The sequence below is a fragment of the Hyaena hyaena genome, unplaced genomic scaffold, assembly GCF_003009895.1.
Source record: "Hyaena hyaena isolate Hyena2069 unplaced genomic scaffold, ASM300989v1 scaffold_558, whole genome shotgun sequence".
Lineage (NCBI taxonomy): Eukaryota > Metazoa > Chordata > Mammalia > Carnivora > Hyaenidae > Hyaena > Hyaena hyaena.
Window position 1 is genome coordinate 581,866 of NW_024081188.1, and position 17,389 is coordinate 599,254.

The window sequence follows — 17,389 nt, forward strand, 5'->3', positions numbered from 1 at the left end:
AAAAAAAAAAAAAAAAAAAAAAAAAAAAAAAAAAAAGAAAATAGTGAGGTGACAGACCTGAATCCAGTCATATCAGTTATTACATTAAAGGTAAATGAACTAAATTATTACATGGAAATGTGCAACAGACATTTTATCTTTTTTTTTTTTAAATCAAGGGTCAATGTAAGAATTCAATGACCATGTTCTCATCTCTCTCAGATATAACCTATAATAAAATTAAACTAAAAGAGTGCCAGACTGGATAAACTGCTGCAACTACTATGGAATACAGTATAGATGCTGCCCAAAATTATTAAACATAAAATTACCACATAATCTAGCAATTCTACTTCTGGTATTTACCTGAAGGAAACAAAATCCCTATCTTGAAAAGATGTATGTATCCCCAGGTTCACTGCAGCATTATTCACTGCAGCCAAGACAATTTAAGTGTCCAGTGACAAATGAATAAAGAAAATATGGCACATATGTGCATATACATATACATATGTGAACATTAATATTATTCAGCCATAAAAAAGACATTTTGCCATTTGCAACATCATGAATGGACACTGAACGCGTTATACTAAGTGAAATAAATCAGAGAAAGACAAATGCTGTATGATCAATTCAACAACACACTAAAAGTGAATGTACCCATTGAAAGAACTTCAGCACACAAGAGTGTCAATATACATTCAAAACTGAACAATATAAAGGCAGAAACAGGCAAATCTATAATCATGAATACAGATGTCAATTCTTCGCTCCGTTAACTACTACAACTACACAGTACACCCAATAACAGAGTACACACCCATTTCAAGTGACCAGAAATCTGGTTATACACGAGTATAACATGTTTTTAAAAAAAATCTCATTAAACTTCAGAAAGACTGAAATCTTACAGCTTATATATTTAAACTCACAGTGGAATTAACAACAAAATACAATTAGAAAAGAATAACCTATTTACCAATGTCCCAAGTATTTAGAAATTAAACAACACACTGGAAATTAAACAGAACTAGAAAATATTTTTGAGTAATAATGAAAGCAACCTATCAAAATTTATGAACTCCACTTAAAGCAGTTCCCAGATGAAAATGTATAACTTTAAATGTCTAATTAAAAAAGATAAAGTACTTAAAATGTTCAAAATTTTCATCTTAAGAAGCAAGAACTAAAGGCAGAGTAAATAGAAGGAAATGTTGAAGAGTTAAAAAAAATGAAAATATACAATTAAAAACTCATTACTACATGTTGGTTCATTAGAAAGATTTTGGGAAGTCAAATACCCTTAACAAGACAGAGGTGAAAAAAAGAAGGAAAACATCAATTATCAATCAAAGAATAGCCTTAAAACGTTAAAATGATTAGTGAACACTATGAAAACTTCATGCCTATAAATTCAACAATCAGCATCGAAACTGACACAAGACAAAAATGAATACCTGAATATACCTATATGTATTAAAGAAACTGAACTTAAAATCCTTCCCGAAAGAAAATTACAGGTCCAAAGGTTTTCACTGTTGAATTCTATCAAACATTAAAGGAGAAATAGTATTAATCTTTAATTCATTCAGATAAAAGAAAAAGAAACACGGTTCAACTCATTTTCCATTACCAGCATAATCCTAGTACCAAAACAAGACAAAAACATTAAAAGAAAGTTACAAAATGTCCTTCATGAGGTGCCTGGTGGCTGAGTTTGGTTAAGTGTCCAATTCTTGATTTCAGCTCAAATCATTATCTCAGTCATGAGTTCAGCCCCTCAACAGCCTCTCTGCTCACAGTGCAGAGTCTGGTTGGGGTTCTCTCTCTCTCCCTCTCTCTCTGCCTCTCCTCTCGCTCTCAAAAATAAGCAAATAAAAAATAAATATTCAAAATATCCCTCACAAACAAAGAGGCACAAAATTCTCAAGATGAGCGAGCACCGGGGTGGCTCAGTTGGTTGAGCGCCCAGCTTTGGCTGAAATCATGATCTCGGTTTGTAAGTTCGTTAGTGCGAGCCGTCCATCAGGCTCGCTGCTGTCAGCAAAGAGCCTCTCTCAGATCCCCTCATCTCCTTTCTCTGCCCCTGCCAGCTCACGTGCAAGCGTTCTGTGTCTCACTGTAAAAAATAAATCCTCAATGGGGCGCCTGGGTGGCTCAGTCGGTTAAGCGTCCGACTTTCGCTTGGGTCATGATCTCGCGGTTCGTGGGTTCGAGCCCCGGGTCGGGCTCTGTGCTGACTGCCAGCTCGGAGCCTGGAGCCTGTTTCAGTCTGCGACTCCCTCTCTCTCTGACCCTCCCCTGCTCACGCTGTCTCTCTCTCTCTCTCTCTCAGAAATAAATAAAACATTAAAATAAATAAATAAATAAATCCTCAAGAAAATATAATGAAATACAACATACAGAAAGAAGAATACAAGTTTGGTTCAATATTTGAAAACCAATATAATTCACTTTAGTCCCAAGTTTTCACTTTTCCAAATTTTGCCCAAAGGTATGTGAGAATCACACTAAACTTGGGGGAGGAGTCTAAACAATTTTTGAAAGAAATAATCTAGTGACAAAGTTATCATTAATTACTCAGATAAGAGAGCTCCCCTAGACAGTTTCTAGCCTTCACATACTTTAACATTTTGTTCTCTTTTTATCAAAGTTCAACATTAGAAAAAGAACATAAATAATATAAACGATTCGTCTTTTGCAGAAACAGAATAACCACTGCACTGTATAATGGTCCCCAGGTGATCAATCCATGCCTAGTATGGCTCAAGAACAAAAAAATCTATCTTTCCTAAAAGTTTAAATAATGAAGAAAAAAACCCATGGTTGAATAAAGAGCTCACTATACATTGAAAATGCATGACACCCAACATAGTGTGCATTCAAATGCACTCCATCCCAGGAAACTTGTAATTACGTTTCTCACAAAGGGAAAAATAAAACAGAGACTACTACTCATTCTGTTACGCATAGTAAAGCACTAATTTACATCACTGCTGCTGTTACTAGTATCCCTGACTGTCTACAAAGTTAAGGTAGCCTAAGAAACCAACAGTTAGATCATATAATGAGAATTAGCTAACTTAGCATGCCTCTCTTCATGTCTTCCTAGGAAATTAAGCAATACATTCTGTGTTCAAGCTACCCTTAATCCAAATGCATATTCTGATACATTTATTCTTCCCTCTTTCATTACTTAACTCTTCTTTTATCTTAGATTCAGTGGCTTTATGGGTACTCCCTAAAATCCATTCTGGAAGTGAGCAAGACATAAATAAGATAATATGCTAAAGGTAAGGAGATTGTACTCAGAATTGAGTAATACTACATTACTTTCTGAGCTGTAAAAAGGGACACGTGTACTCAAAACTAGTAGTGAATAAGGATGGAATGAGATTTATACAAAAGTTAAAAAAATAGTAATTTTTGGTCCTTTTCCAATCAACAAATGTATTGAGTTTACTTTACCTTAATTTCTATCCTTGCTCTGTGAGGAAAAAGCTGTCCAATCATAGAAAAGTCAGTTCCTACCATGCTGATGGCTAAAAAAAACATATCTGTTTCTGTAAAAATAAAAGATTTAGAAAGAATGAAAATACCAGTATTTCAAAGGAAAAAATATTACATTAAGTATATATTTTGAGTTAAAAATAAATTTGAAAGTATCTAATAGCCTTTAAAGTTCAGAAAATCTTTAGTCAATTTTATTGGAAAGAATTTCATGCATCTAAAACAATCTCTAAACTTTTATACACAAACATGATATATGAAATTTATGTGCTCATACCCAAGGAGTTGAAATTAGGAGGAGGAGGAGGAGAAGGGGAAGAAAGGGGAGAAGCAGAAGAAGAAGAGGAAGAACTAGAAGAAGGGGAGGAGGAGGAAGGGGAGGGGGAGGAAGGGGAGGGGGAGGAAGGGGCAGGGGAAGAAGAAAACAACATTCTGCCTATTGGTCCCAAAGTGTTAAGAAACCTGTCAGTTAACAGCCACTATATTACTGCTTTGATATAAACAACTAAGATGTGCTAAGTAGTGTGTGAAAGAAAGCAACTAAAAAAACACACAAGAAACTATTAATAGTAGTAACCTCAATAAAACAGGATTGGGGAAGTCAAAGGAGGAATTATAGAATCTTTCTTGTCCTGTATTACTCTGTTCTGTTTCATTTTTCCCCAAAAACAACTTATATTATTTTTATAAGAATAAGCAATATCACTCAAAAGGTATTATATGCTTCAGGTACCTGAGTGGCTCAGTCTGTAAAGTGACCAACTCTTGATTTCGGCTCAGGTCATGATCTCACAGTATGTGAGTTAGAGAACTACATCAGGCTCCATAATGACAGTGCAGAACCTACTTGGTATTCTCCCTCTCTCCCTCTCTCTTTACCCTTCCCCTGCTTAAACTCTCTCAAAATAAATAAAATTTTTTAAAAAGCATGATATGTTTTCAAATGTTTATTATTTAGAGACAGAGAGAGACAGAGCATGAGCGTGGGAGGAGCAAGAGAGGGGGAGAAACAGAATCTGAAGCAGGCTCCAGGCTCTGAGCTGTCAGCACAGAACCCGACATGGGGCTCGAACCCACGAACCACGAGATCATGACCTAACCCAAAGTCAGACACTTAACCGACTGAGTTACCCAGGTGCCCCTATTATATACTTTTTTAAGAGCAACATTTTCACTCTAGGAACTTTATTATATATACAAGAGTATCTCATGTAGAACATTATTATGAGTATTAGAAATATTACTAATTTTACATAAAAGTGGTATTTTTTATACAAGGATTTGACAAAAAGGAATATTCCAGCCCAAATGACCATAATGCTAATTCCTAAAAAGATTCCTAAGATAAAGCCAGAAACAGAGTTCCATGGTATTGGGAGGGCAGGAAGAGGGGAGAGGGCAGAGGGCAGGTTGCAAAAACAGTAGCTACAGAGAAAACAACATGGTCTGCATTTTCTTTACTTTTCTTTACTTACAGATAATAATTCACTCTATTTGAAATTTAAAAATCCCCACAGTTTAAAATGAAAAGCAGTTACCTTTATTTGACCATGGTTTAGAATAATAATTCTTCCTGAAGCTGGAATATGTAGTTGTAGACCCACGCTCAAATATGGGGTCATTTTCCTCAACAACACAGGGGCCTTTTGTCCTTAAAACTTCTACAGTTAAGCTGAAAGAGACATATTTTTAAGTAGATCTGCACTTAGAACAAGAAAAAAGTAATGTGATATTTGAATAGTTTTATTTGAAAATTTATCACGGGAGAATCCTATTAAAAGTATAATTATATATTTGACATATGCATATTTACCAAGAATTTGCTAATTTTTACTTAAAATGTGATTGCCAAGGAATAAAATTAAATGCCAGCATTCTTCCAAAATCATTAGTAGCAATATAAAATTTACACATTATCTTTGGGCCATCCAAAAATTACTTATTTTATTGACTTCTGCATGTCTTCTACATTTAACACATATTACTTTATCATGCTAACCCCAACAGATGAGAAATATAAGCATCTTATGTTTACATTCTACATTCCTGTACACAAAGCAGTTCAATGCTTTTAACTATCTAATGACCAGTAAAATCATCATCACAAAACAATGGAAAACACACAAAAACAATTACTAAAAGTACCACATTTATGTTTAATGATCATAGAATTTTACATGCTATAAAAAGATTTTTTTACTGAGCTGTCAGATGACTTTTCATTCCTCTTTTGTATTTACTTACTCATAAATTTATCTTCTTTTTTTTAAAAAAACACTTTTGACAAACAACAAATTCCACGTCAACTTTGAAAACTTTAATGTTATAACTGAGAAATTAAACAACAAAGTGAATTTAACCCTTGTCATAACAAACATTATAGAATATTAAACCTATGATTCATTCGTTGCATTTTCAGTAGTTATAACCACACACCAAAATACAGTATTAGTTAATAATATGAAAACCTGAATTTTGACTTCAAGACGGAGCCAATTTTTGAAATGTATCATCAGTAGAGACCAGCATATAATTAGTTCAGTAGCTCATCCCAATTACCATTAAAATTAGTAAAACAATGGTGGAAGGTTAATGGATGACAGATCAGCAGTACCATCCTCTCACACAAAACACAGCATAAAAATTGCTAAAACTGACAAGTGAATCTAACTCACTTTTCTATTTATAACATGCATTAGAAAAATATAAACATCAGCTTTTAAGTGACCAGGACTGATGTGAAAATCCAATCTCTCTCATTAGTCAAAGCATGTTTGTTCTTATGTTTGAAACCACAACCTCTTTTTCTTTTTAACTTACCTTTCTTCATCCAAAATAATGGAACCGTCTTCTGCCACTTTTACTCGAGGAACCAGCAATGGCCCGTCATCCACTTCTTCTTCTACTTCTTCATGATCTTCAGCATCAGGAGTACTTTTACCTTCTTGCCTACCAAATGTAAAGACAGCTTAATTCTTAAATCCAGGAGAAGGATCTCCCGCATACTATCAACTTCTGAAATAAATTACTTCAAATCAAACCTTCCATTAATTTTCCAATTTTCCCTATACCCTAAATGAAAATACTACATGTTAAGGACGTGGTTATAAGAATTTCCCCCCAATTATGGGGCACTTGAGTGGTTCAGTCGGTTAAGTGTCTGACTTCGGCTCAGCTCACGATCTTGCAGTTCGTGAGTTCGAGCTCCACAATGGGCTCTGTCATGACAGCTCAGAGCCTGGAGCCTGCTTCAGACTGTGTCTCCCTTTCTCTCTGTCCACCCCTGCTCACGCTCTGTCTCTCTCTCAAAAATGAATACACATCTAAAACAAATGTTTTTAAATAAAATAAGAGAATTTCAGGGAGCCTGAGTAGCTCAGTCAGTTAAGCATCCAACTTCGGCTCAGGTCATGATGTCACAGTCCGTGAATTAGAGCCCCGCGTCGGGCTCTGTGCTGACAGCTGGGAGCCTGGAGCCTGCTTTGGATTCTGTGTTCCCCTTCTCTCTCTGCCCCTCCCCCACTCATGCTCTATCTCACTCTACCTCTCAAAAATAAACGTTAAAAAAATAAATTAAAGGGGCGCCAGGGTGGCTTAGTCGGTTAAGCGTCCAGCTTTCGCTTAGGTCGTGATCTCGCGGTTCGTGGGTTCGAGCCCCACGTCGGGCTCTGTGCTGCCTGCCAGCTCGGAGCCTGGAGCCTATTTCAGAGTCTGTATCTCCCTCTCTCTCTGACCCTCCCCTGCTCACACTGTCTCTCTCGCTCTCTCCTAGAAATAAATAAAAAAAAAATAAAAATAATTAAAAATTAAAAAAAAGGATTTCCCCAATTTTATCATTTTATATGGTAGCATTTAGTAAGAAGCATTTAGTCTCTTCTGAAAAAAGCAAAAAAATTGTCATGTTTTCTGTCTCAACAGTCTCCCATAGATCAAACATATTGTGGAATTAACAAATACAACTCCTACAGTTATAAAGCATTCGTTTCTAGATCATTTTATCAACTCTTCATAACAACCCATAGGCGTTAGTATTTTCAAACCCATTTGAGGTTTGGAGAAAGACTAATAATTTTTGAGCTAGGGGCATCTAGGTAGCTCAGTTAAGAGTCTGACTTTGGCTCAGGTCATGATATCAAGGCTCTTGAGTTCAAGAGGCTCTCTGCCGTAAGGACGGAGTGGTTTGGAACCTCTGTCCCCCATCTCTGCCCCTCTCCTGCTTGGGTTCTGTCTCTCTCAAAATTAACAAATTTTTGCTCTAGCCTGCACAACAGTAAAGTAGACAAAGAAGTCAAATAAAGCTTTCCAAACAATGACTCCAACTCACATATAACTCCACTGAACTATACGGTCTCCTTAAGGTTTTACAAAAGAAACAAAACCTATTATCTGTAAAAATACAACCTATTTCTAAAGTTTGAGAGTTTTGCTTTAAAATAATATAAATTCTAAGCAAAACAGCAATCATTACATAATAATCTTTAAAGTAACATTCAGAAAATCAGTTTGCAGTAATTTCCATAATCCCCAACCTTCAATTACAAAATTATAATAACTTCCTAGGAAGCCTCTTGGAGGCATTTCTTAGTAGTAAACTAAACTGACAGTGCAGTGTGGAAGGCAAAAGGCAAATAGACTCTCTAGTGGCATCAAAACTATAAAAGGAGGGGGGCCTGGGCAGCTCAGACAGTTAAGAGTCTGACTTTGGCTCAGGTCATGATTTTGCAGTTTGTAGGTTCAAGCCCTATGTCAGGCTCTGCACTGACAACTCAGAGCCTGGAGTCTGCTTCAGATTCTGTCTCCCTCTCTACCTCTCGCCTGCTTGCACTGTGTCTCTGCATTAAAAAAAATTTTTTTAACTATAAAAAGAAAGGGAAAGAAAACGAAAAATATATACATGCCTGTATATAAACTAAAATGATACATTAAAAAACTGGTAACATTTGTTGCCTCCAGGCAGAGGAACCAGATGACAGAAAAACAGAGTTGGAAGATTTCTCAGTATACTTTTGTTCCTTTCGATTTTTGTACTATTTTATTATATTATTCTAAAACAAAACAAAATCCTTTTTCATTCTAAAAGCTTTCATTGAGAGGTGCCTGGGTGACTCACTGTTGAACATCCAACATTTCTGCTCATGTTATGATCTCACAGTTCGAGGGATGAAGCCCCATGCTGATAGTTTTGGGAATCCTGCTTGGCATTCTCTTTCCTCTCTGCCCCTCTCCCCTCGATCGTGGGCACATGCTTTTTCTCTCTCTCTCAAAATAAATAAATATTTAAGAAAAGAATAATTTTTTAAAAATAAATAAAAATAAAATATAAGCTTTTATTGAAATACCATTGGTCATTTGCATATATAATACATGGTTGGGCCACCTTACATTTTGACTTAAATCAGACAGTAACTGTTATTCTTGTTAGTAATTCTATTTAAACATTCCTTTCACATTCACTTTGACTATAACAAAAAGCATCATTTGATTTCATTTTTTTAAAACTGTACCCATCAAAGAATTTATTAAAAAATACAGTAGGATAAAATGCTTACTCTCTTGTCTGGACTGGTGTCAATGATTTTTCAGTTTTCTTTTCTTGTTCCAGGGAAGAACTATTAAACAAATAACATTTGTTTTTAAATGTGACACAATTTGCTATTTAATATAAAAAATATTTTACAATGAATAAGTAATTTACACCTTGTTAATTCCACCCATTGGCAAGAAGGAAATTATTTTAACGTGCATTTTCAATGATACACTGTAACACTATTATTAATGATGGTGTGGCACAAGAGTCAATTTCTCAGTCAAAAACTCTGTCATCAAATATAAGTAATCTGCCACGCCCTAAGTAGGAAAAGTTCTTACTAATTCCTTAGTGAAGGGAAGTTCTACCGGTCCTCATGTCTGAAGCAAACTACATGGCTTATCTCCAACTCCTAGATGTCAAACAACTTACCACCTAGGCTTCAGGCCCTTCAGAAATAGGCCAAAGACCTGGTGAACCTGAAAAAGGCTATACTACTGCATCCATCTGCTAAACCATCAACAACACAACACTGAGATTTATTATAAACTGTCTGCTTCCTCAGGCTAACTATTAAAGAAGCTTTGTTCTTAGGGGATAAATTATATCCACTATAAATAATTAGGAGGTAGAGCATAAAAATTACAGCATTCTTTTAGACTCAGGTTATAGTGTACAAGAAATACAAACTGCAGTATTGCTGAAAGTTGTTTAGTTTTACAACATTTTGGTAACGTAAGAAAGGAAACTTATTTTTAATTTCAAAGGTAAAGGCCACCATCCTAAAAAAGCAGTTACCTGAAATACTACTAAATTTTGTTTAAAAATTCTATTGAAAGGAAGATTATATGTGCTACAAATTTTGTCAACATGTTTTTGGAAAACATGAACCTATACTTTAAAATTGATACTTAACTCATGACATACTCAAAGAAAGGACAACAAGAAAATTTACTTACGTCATTGGATTATTATCTGGCAGGTAATATATGAAATCTCTCATAGTCATTTTTGAACGATCTGGTGGCTTCTGACTTTCATTTACGGCATATTTGTTTTTCCATTGCTTCTGGACACACAAACGCATACAAAGATCCACTTTAATTTTATAAATATAGAATTTCACATGTACTATATTCAAAGGTATAGCCCACTGTTGCATTAATTGCAAGTGATTTCATATTATTCCTACCACGATTATTCCTAATTTTAGGAAAAACTTCATAAACTGTATTATTAAAAAATTGTAGTACATCAAGGAATTTTAAAAACTCAAGTGTCTAGGTCTGGATAAAAGCTCAATGTATAAAATCATACTTACTAATGCCTTCTAACTATAATAGTTAGCTAAGAATTTATAAATACATAGTTTTTTATTTACCCTGTAATGAACTGGATTTCTGTGAATTTTACAAAATTCTTGAAGCAAATGTTTAATTTTTTAATTCCTCAAAATAAATATACCTAAGCAGATTCTATAGAACATCTTTAGAGACCTAAATTTTAGAGGATATAGATTCAAATCCCACAGATATGTGACACAAAGCAAGTAACTTCTCTGAACTTGTTTCTACCTGTGTAAAATAGTGGTGTCTTCTTCACAAAGATAATAGAATTAAGTAACAAATATAAAGCATCATACTAAGTGTCCTCCTCATAATTAACAAGGGCATTCTATAATTAATAATAAGAGCTGACAAATGTTAGGCCCTTTGTATCTGCCAGACACAAGTTTATATGTGTTTTACATATATTAACTCATCTAATCTTTACAACCCTCCAATGAGATACATACTATCATCAGTCTTATTTTGCAGATGAGGACAAGAAGAAAAATTAATTCAATTGCCCAAGAACACATAGTAAGGGACAACTCTAAGATTCAAATCTTAAGTATCTAACTGCAGAGCTTACATGTATCACTATTGGTACAGTACAATCCTGGAAAAATAATCAATCTTCAAGATTAAAAAGCAAATGGGCTCTACTAATCACATACATGCAAATTTTTCCCATTTATAATTTCCATACTATCAATTTATAAAATATTACCATTGTGCTCAAGTATATGTGTCTTAATTCAAACGTATGCCACTCATGTCATTAAAGATCATACTGAAAGTTTATTTTATACATCTGTTCTGTATATTTTTCTATTTGTGTATGTGTACAGACCTTCTGTTTGTGGCCTTCACCAAAATCAAAGATATAGATGAGTATAAAAAGAGAGCAGAAAAAATAGCTTATTAATTCCATCATGCTTATTAATCAGTTCACAAAAGGGGATATTCTATTAACATAAGGAATATTAACTGGTTATGCTCCACTAAATACTACAGATATTATTCCTACAAATGAGGCCTAACACAAAACCAGAAACCTAACAGGACCAGTCAAAATGTGATTTTTCTCATTTACCTTCTCTTTTCTCAGTTCTTCTTTTAACATTTCTCTTAGTTTCTGGGCTTTATATATTCGGTATCTGTCTGAACATGGTGGTTTCTCTTTTGTTGAAACAGGCTTTGGCTGTGGAACTTCTTGATTAACTGTAGATAAGGGATGAGATTCTGAAGGAACACTAACACCAGGCTTAACCACAGTAGTAGTAGTACTTGATATTCGCTTTCTTCTTTGTGAAACAGCAGAGGAAGACTTACTGGATTCTTCAACATAATTCTCATTGTCAGTCTTTTCATCACTGTCAAAATTTAAAAAGAAAAAAAAGGGCACCATGGATCTTTTATATTCTAGTTTTAAAAAACTAGCCTGGTGAAAATATAAAATAGTAAAATCTCATTATTAAAAAAAAAAAAAAACAATGACTTGAGATATACATTATTCATGACAGAGATTCCAATAAAAATTTTGTATACTATTATTTTTAACAGATATGTAAATTCAACAAACTGTTGATCTTTCTCAAATTTCAAGTCCCTTAGTGCATTAGAACACATAAGTTTAAGCTCATCCTAACTCCCTCAAAAAAAACCAAAAGGCCAAGTTACAAATTAAAGCTTCATTACCCTACTTTCAATTACTGTATAACTGACAATTGTTTTTTTTAAAAACTAAGTTTGTAATCTATATGGACATTCCCCTGACCTGATCTAAATTACTTTATCAACCTGAGATCAGCCAAACCAAACATACAAAACAGTGACTGTTACTTGTATTTCTTTTTTGAGTAGAAATTTTGAAAAAATATTCCTATAAGATAGACGGAAATAACTACATAACAGTAAACTGGCAAAAAATAACACCCTATACCCAGCACCAGTTCAGGCCAACAGAAGAAGTTAGGCCAAAAAGAAAGGGATAAAATTTTCACCTTCTAGTCAGAGCATATAGAGAATTTATACCATCTCATTGTCATTTAATAGGGTCAGTTTTTCTTGGTCTCCTCACATATATATTACAGAAACAGAGGCCATTAGTAGCCCAACATGGCTTAATTTTAACTACTTTGTTAATTACTACCATAAACTTTTTGTAGGCAACTATTCTGCCATGTCCTATCCAAGATAGTTTGTCAGTTTTTTCTAACTCCACAATAACTGGACTCTCCAAATCAGAGAATATTATCTCCATTTTACAGACAAGCAAACTCTGTCTAGGCAAAGTCTAATAAACTGTTAAATTAAGAAAAAAATCCTGGGTCGCTTACGTGGCTAAGTCTGTTAAGTGATCCACTTCTCAGGTCATGATCTCATACCCTTTGTGAGTTCGAGCCTCAAGTTGGGTTCGTTCTGTGCTTATGAATTCAATCCCTGCGTTGGGCTCTGTGCTGACAGATAGAGCCTGCTTTACATTCTGTGTCTCCCTCTCTCTCTGCTCCTCTCCACCTCCCTCTCAAAAATGAAACAAACATCAGGAGCGCCAGGTGGCTCAGTCGGTTAAGCATCCAACTTCAGCTCAGGTCATGATCTCACGGTTCGTGGGTTCGAGCCCTTCATCGGGCTCTGTGCTGACAGCTAGCTCAGAGCCTGGAGCCTGTTTCAGATTCTGTGTCTCCCTCTCTCTCTGGCCCACCGCTGCTCATGCTGTCTCTCTCTCTCTCTCTCTCAGAAATAAATAAAACATTAAAAACAATTTTAACTCTCTAAAAAAATAAACATCAAAAAAAATTTTTTAAGAAAGAAAAAAAATCCTGACTCTAAATGTGGTATTGGCACATGCTTATTTTCCCTTCAGAAAACATGGCCACTATAAAGGGGCATGGCCTCAAATCAAATCAAGCAGCCATACATGCTCCTCATTGACACAAATCAGCAATAACCAATGTAACACTGGTCTTCTTTTAAGAATAAATGTTTTTAAAATCTATAAAAGTACTTACCCCCGCAAAATACTCAAGAAAAAAAAAACGGCAAAGTAATCTAAGCTCTCTAACATTACCACATGTGAATATATGTCACATCAAGACTGTTACTCTTCTCATCACCACTTGAAGATGAGGTCCCCACCCGGGGAACTGCAGACCTTTAACAAAATCCATATTTGACACACCCTGTGGCCAGAGTGACAAACTGCAGTTTGGAGTAGGTTCATAGAGTTTCAACTCTTAAGACTTAATGCAGGAGACGGAACACGCCTAAAGTAAATTCATGTGGTCATATTCCCGGTGACAGGCCCAGAGAGGCGGGGCAGATGAAAAATGCTCCTCCCTGCATGCTCTCACCTGCTCCTGGGAGACTTTTCTTGCGGCTCGGTTCCCCCGAAATCCACCGGGGGTACATCCGTAGACTCCGCGGGTTTCGGGGAAGGGGCGACTGCTGGATCCGGGGGCCTGGGCGCCTCTTGTCCACGTTGGGGGTTGGGAGCGGTGGAGCCCCTGGCGCCTACACCAGGCCTGACATTCGGCTTCACGCTAAGGCGTGCCCTGCGGAACATGGCGGAGCCAGGGGGCCCGGGGAGGCGGCCCCACGGCCGCTCTCAGCCCCGAGCCCCGGCCGCTGCCCGGAGAGGGGATTAAGAACTACGCCCTTTCCACGCAGCCACACCACCAGCCCAGCGGGCAGCTACCGCAAGTTCACACCCCCACCGCCTCCTCCTTCCTCCCGCCGCCGCCTCTTCTTCATGACCCTGCCACACTGATAGCTAAGTTTCCCCCAGTACCTTGCTTCCCCGCCTCGTAGGGCGCCGGAACTGATTACGCCATCAGCCAGCGCCTAGGAAAAGCGTCAGACGCACAGCGCCCGGAGCCATGGTAACTGTCAAACTATAGAATGACTAGTGAACCGGAAATTGAGAGGCTCCGTGGTCAGCTCTCCCCTCTCCAAGCGTCCCTAGGAGTTAGAAAAACGAGGGGAAGAAGGTAAAGACATTCAACCCAAACCTTTATGAGACTATTAAAATCATGGGGCGCCTGGCTAGCTCAGTTGGAGCAGCCAGGGGCATGAGTTCGAGCCCCATATTGGGGTAGAGATTATAAAAATTAATTAAAAACTTGAAGAAGAAGCAGCAGCAGCAGAAGAAGAAGAACGTCTTGTAGAGTCGTGCTTGTTCGCCAGCACATCCCCAGGGCTTGGAAATTCTAAATTAAGTAGAACATAGATTACAAATACAGGTATGAAGAAACTGGTAAATTACCTCCTAGAAGGGGAACTAGGTTTACGGGAAACGTCGTGGCAACAAGATCTTTCACTGTAGACCTTTGTATACTTTTTAATGTACCTGTTCAAAAATTATTATAGTTAAAACTATATAGTTATAGGGGCGCCTGGGTGGCTCACTCGGTTAGGCATCCCACTTAGGCTCAGGTCATCATCTCCTGGCGGGTGAGTGTGAGCCCTGTGTAGGACTCCATGCTGACATCTCAGAGCTTGGAGCCTGATTCAGATTCTGAGTCTCCCTTTCACTCTGCCCCTGCCCCTCTCACGCACTGTGTCTGTCTCTCTCTCTAAACATAAAAAATTTAACTATATAGTTACATAGTAAATTACTATATGTAATATATGTATTCCTAATCTGCTTCAGGAGGTAGCAATAGAGAAATAAATAAGGCGTTCTCGGTTGGGGAAAAAAAATAAGACAAGTGAACAAGATAGTTTAAAAATGTATTAAATGCCATGAAAGAAATTTGAAGAGTATTATGAAAGATATTATTGGGACGCTGGCTTACTTCAGATAATGTGGTTAGGGAAGACTTATATGATCAGAAGAAAAATGTCCATAGATGAGATTGGCTCTACACAGGATGGGCCAGTTTTTTAATTCCCTGACTCAGTGCAACAGACAGGCCTGACTTTCTTTTTGGAAGGATAAAATTCTGCAAGAACATCCTGATATGTTAATGGCAAAAGAATAAAATCCTTCATTAATTAAAGAGATTGCTATGTCATCCAGAAGGAGAAAGAGAGGCAAGTGTTTTTGAGATTAAGATAAGAGGGATGAAAGCACAATAGAAGAAATACTCTAAGACTGGAAAGAAAATAGAGGTCTGTGAATTCGGTGGGCTCCCTCCTCTGTGGGTTCCCTCCAGTACACTGGGGAGGCAACAGGACTTCAGATACATCTCAAGAAAGTCGAGAACTTGACAAAGAAACCACTCCTGAATATGTCTCAGGAATGTTCGAGCCACTACTAGGACCATTTATTTTTGCACAGTATATTCTGGTAGAAAGATGCATTGCCTTTCCCTGAGTGTCATGTTCCATCTAAGAATCTAGGGCATTCCCGCAATTCTGTAGGTAAGGGAATCTATAATAACAAGGATTTAATATCTCATTACTATAAGGATGGGAAGAGAGTCAAACTTAATTTTATTATTTATTTATAGTCTTAAGATATGTTACACAATGAAGTTTGTCGAGTAAATTCTTATTGACAACATAGCAACTTTGAAAGTCTTCAGTTTTCTCTAGCAGACACACCCAATGTATCTTGAGTGTATCCCTACAGTTCACTAAGTATATTTTCAGCTACAAAGAAAAAGGTCAATTAGATTGTAAGTTACGGGGGCGCCTGGGTGGCTTAGTCGGTTGAGCGTCCGACTTTCACTTAGGTCGTGATCTCGCGGTTCGTGGGTTCAAGCCCCGCGTCGGGCTCTGTGCTGACTGCCAGCTCAGAGCCTGGAGCCTGTTTCAGTCTGTGACTCCCTCTCTCTCTGACCCTCCCCTGCTCACGCTGTCTCTCTCTCTCTCTCCTAGAAATAAATAAAAATTAAAAAAAAAAAGATTGTAAGTTACGACTACATACACAAACAATAATGCTGCCACTTAGCTACCAGTCCCAAATTGCTTCCCTCCCTTCTTTATAATGAGCCAGAACAGAAAGTCAATCTTTTCCCCCTGCTCAAGTTACTCTAGAAGAGGTTAAGTGGAAGCAGATGCTTGGCCCATAAACAGCATTGAAGAGAGGTGGGTTTTGGAGCGAGTGGCAAGCACACAAGGCTCTCTGAGGTTAAAAGAATGATAATAGCTAACATATTGAGTGCTACCATATCCTGGACACTTCGTACTTCACATATATTAACTCGGTTAATTAAGAGGGTACATTTATCTTTCCATTTAAGTAATATGGAAGCTTTACAGCAATGAAATAACATGCCCTGGTTCACATATCTACTCACTGGTAGAGCTGGGCTTTCAACCGAGACATTCCATCTCCAGAGCTCTAATTCTTCACCACTTTCTCCTACCTTCTGTAAAATAGGTGACTTTTAGGAGTCAAAATAAGAATTGTTGAAGCTTGGTCACATACACTTGAGAGTGCATTACAGTATTTTCGATACTGTCCTATATGTTTAAAATTTTCCAAAATAAAAGCCTTTTGAAATAGGGTAATTTTAGGGTGTACACACTAACTCTAGAGAGTTATGTTTGTAATAAATAACGGGAGAGATGAAAATTTTAAGTATTAACCAAACTAAACATCAGGCATCCTTGCACATGTTTTTAGCAGCAAATGCTCCATGACTTGTACCCACGTTCCAAAGTTATTCTGAATAGGAGATAAAACTGCATCCCCTGCTATTCCCTTCCCATCACACAATCCAAGCACAGAGCTATTAACCTAAAACTCCTTCGGTACTGTCGACCCTGACAAAGCCAATGAGATTAAAAGGGAAATTAACAGATTTAGAGTCCATTTTATGTATGAAGCTCACTTCTAAGAGTCCCTACCTATTAGGACAATCGCTCCTGGTTTCAGAGTCTCAATCTTCCGCAAAATGGGAACAATGAAGAAAATGTGTAAAGAGCCAAAACTGCCTTTTGCAGATCGAGTTAACCTTCAATCGGTTTAGTCCCCGTCCTCCTTTTCCCGCTTCTGCAAGGGGATTAGTGAATGCTAACGTTCTTGGTCGAAAAGTTAGATATATCAGCGTTTATTGTTGTTTCTGTCGTTATCAAAAAATGGGGGCTGGCCAAG

General features: G+C 37.0%; 1 protein-coding gene across 4 annotated transcripts in view; it reads right to left on the bottom strand.

Annotated features, from left to right (window-relative positions):
• The window catches only part of BDP1 (B double prime 1, subunit of RNA polymerase III transcription initiation factor IIIB), a 95,363-nt gene extending 81,399 nt beyond the window's left edge, over positions 1-13,964 (bottom strand). For 3 of the 4 annotated variants that reach the window (XM_039256066.1, XM_039256065.1, XM_039256068.1), the window contains exons 1-7: positions 13,698-13,964; positions 11,438-11,717; positions 9,979-10,088; positions 9,042-9,101; positions 6,313-6,441; positions 5,031-5,164; positions 3,451-3,545 (exon numbers count right to left, since the gene is read on the bottom strand). In XM_039256066.1, the coding sequence (XP_039111997.1) occupies positions 3,451-3,545; positions 5,031-5,164; positions 6,313-6,441; positions 9,042-9,101; positions 9,979-10,088; positions 11,438-11,717; positions 13,698-13,909 (1,020 nt within the window). In that variant the 5' untranslated portion in view covers positions 13,910-13,964. The remainder of the gene's footprint in view (positions 1-3,450; positions 3,546-5,030; positions 5,165-6,312; positions 6,442-9,041; positions 9,102-9,978; positions 10,089-11,437; positions 11,718-13,697) is intronic. The other variant, XM_039256067.1, reaches the window with a different exon arrangement.
• Between the last annotated feature and the right edge of the window lie 3,425 nt (positions 13,965-17,389).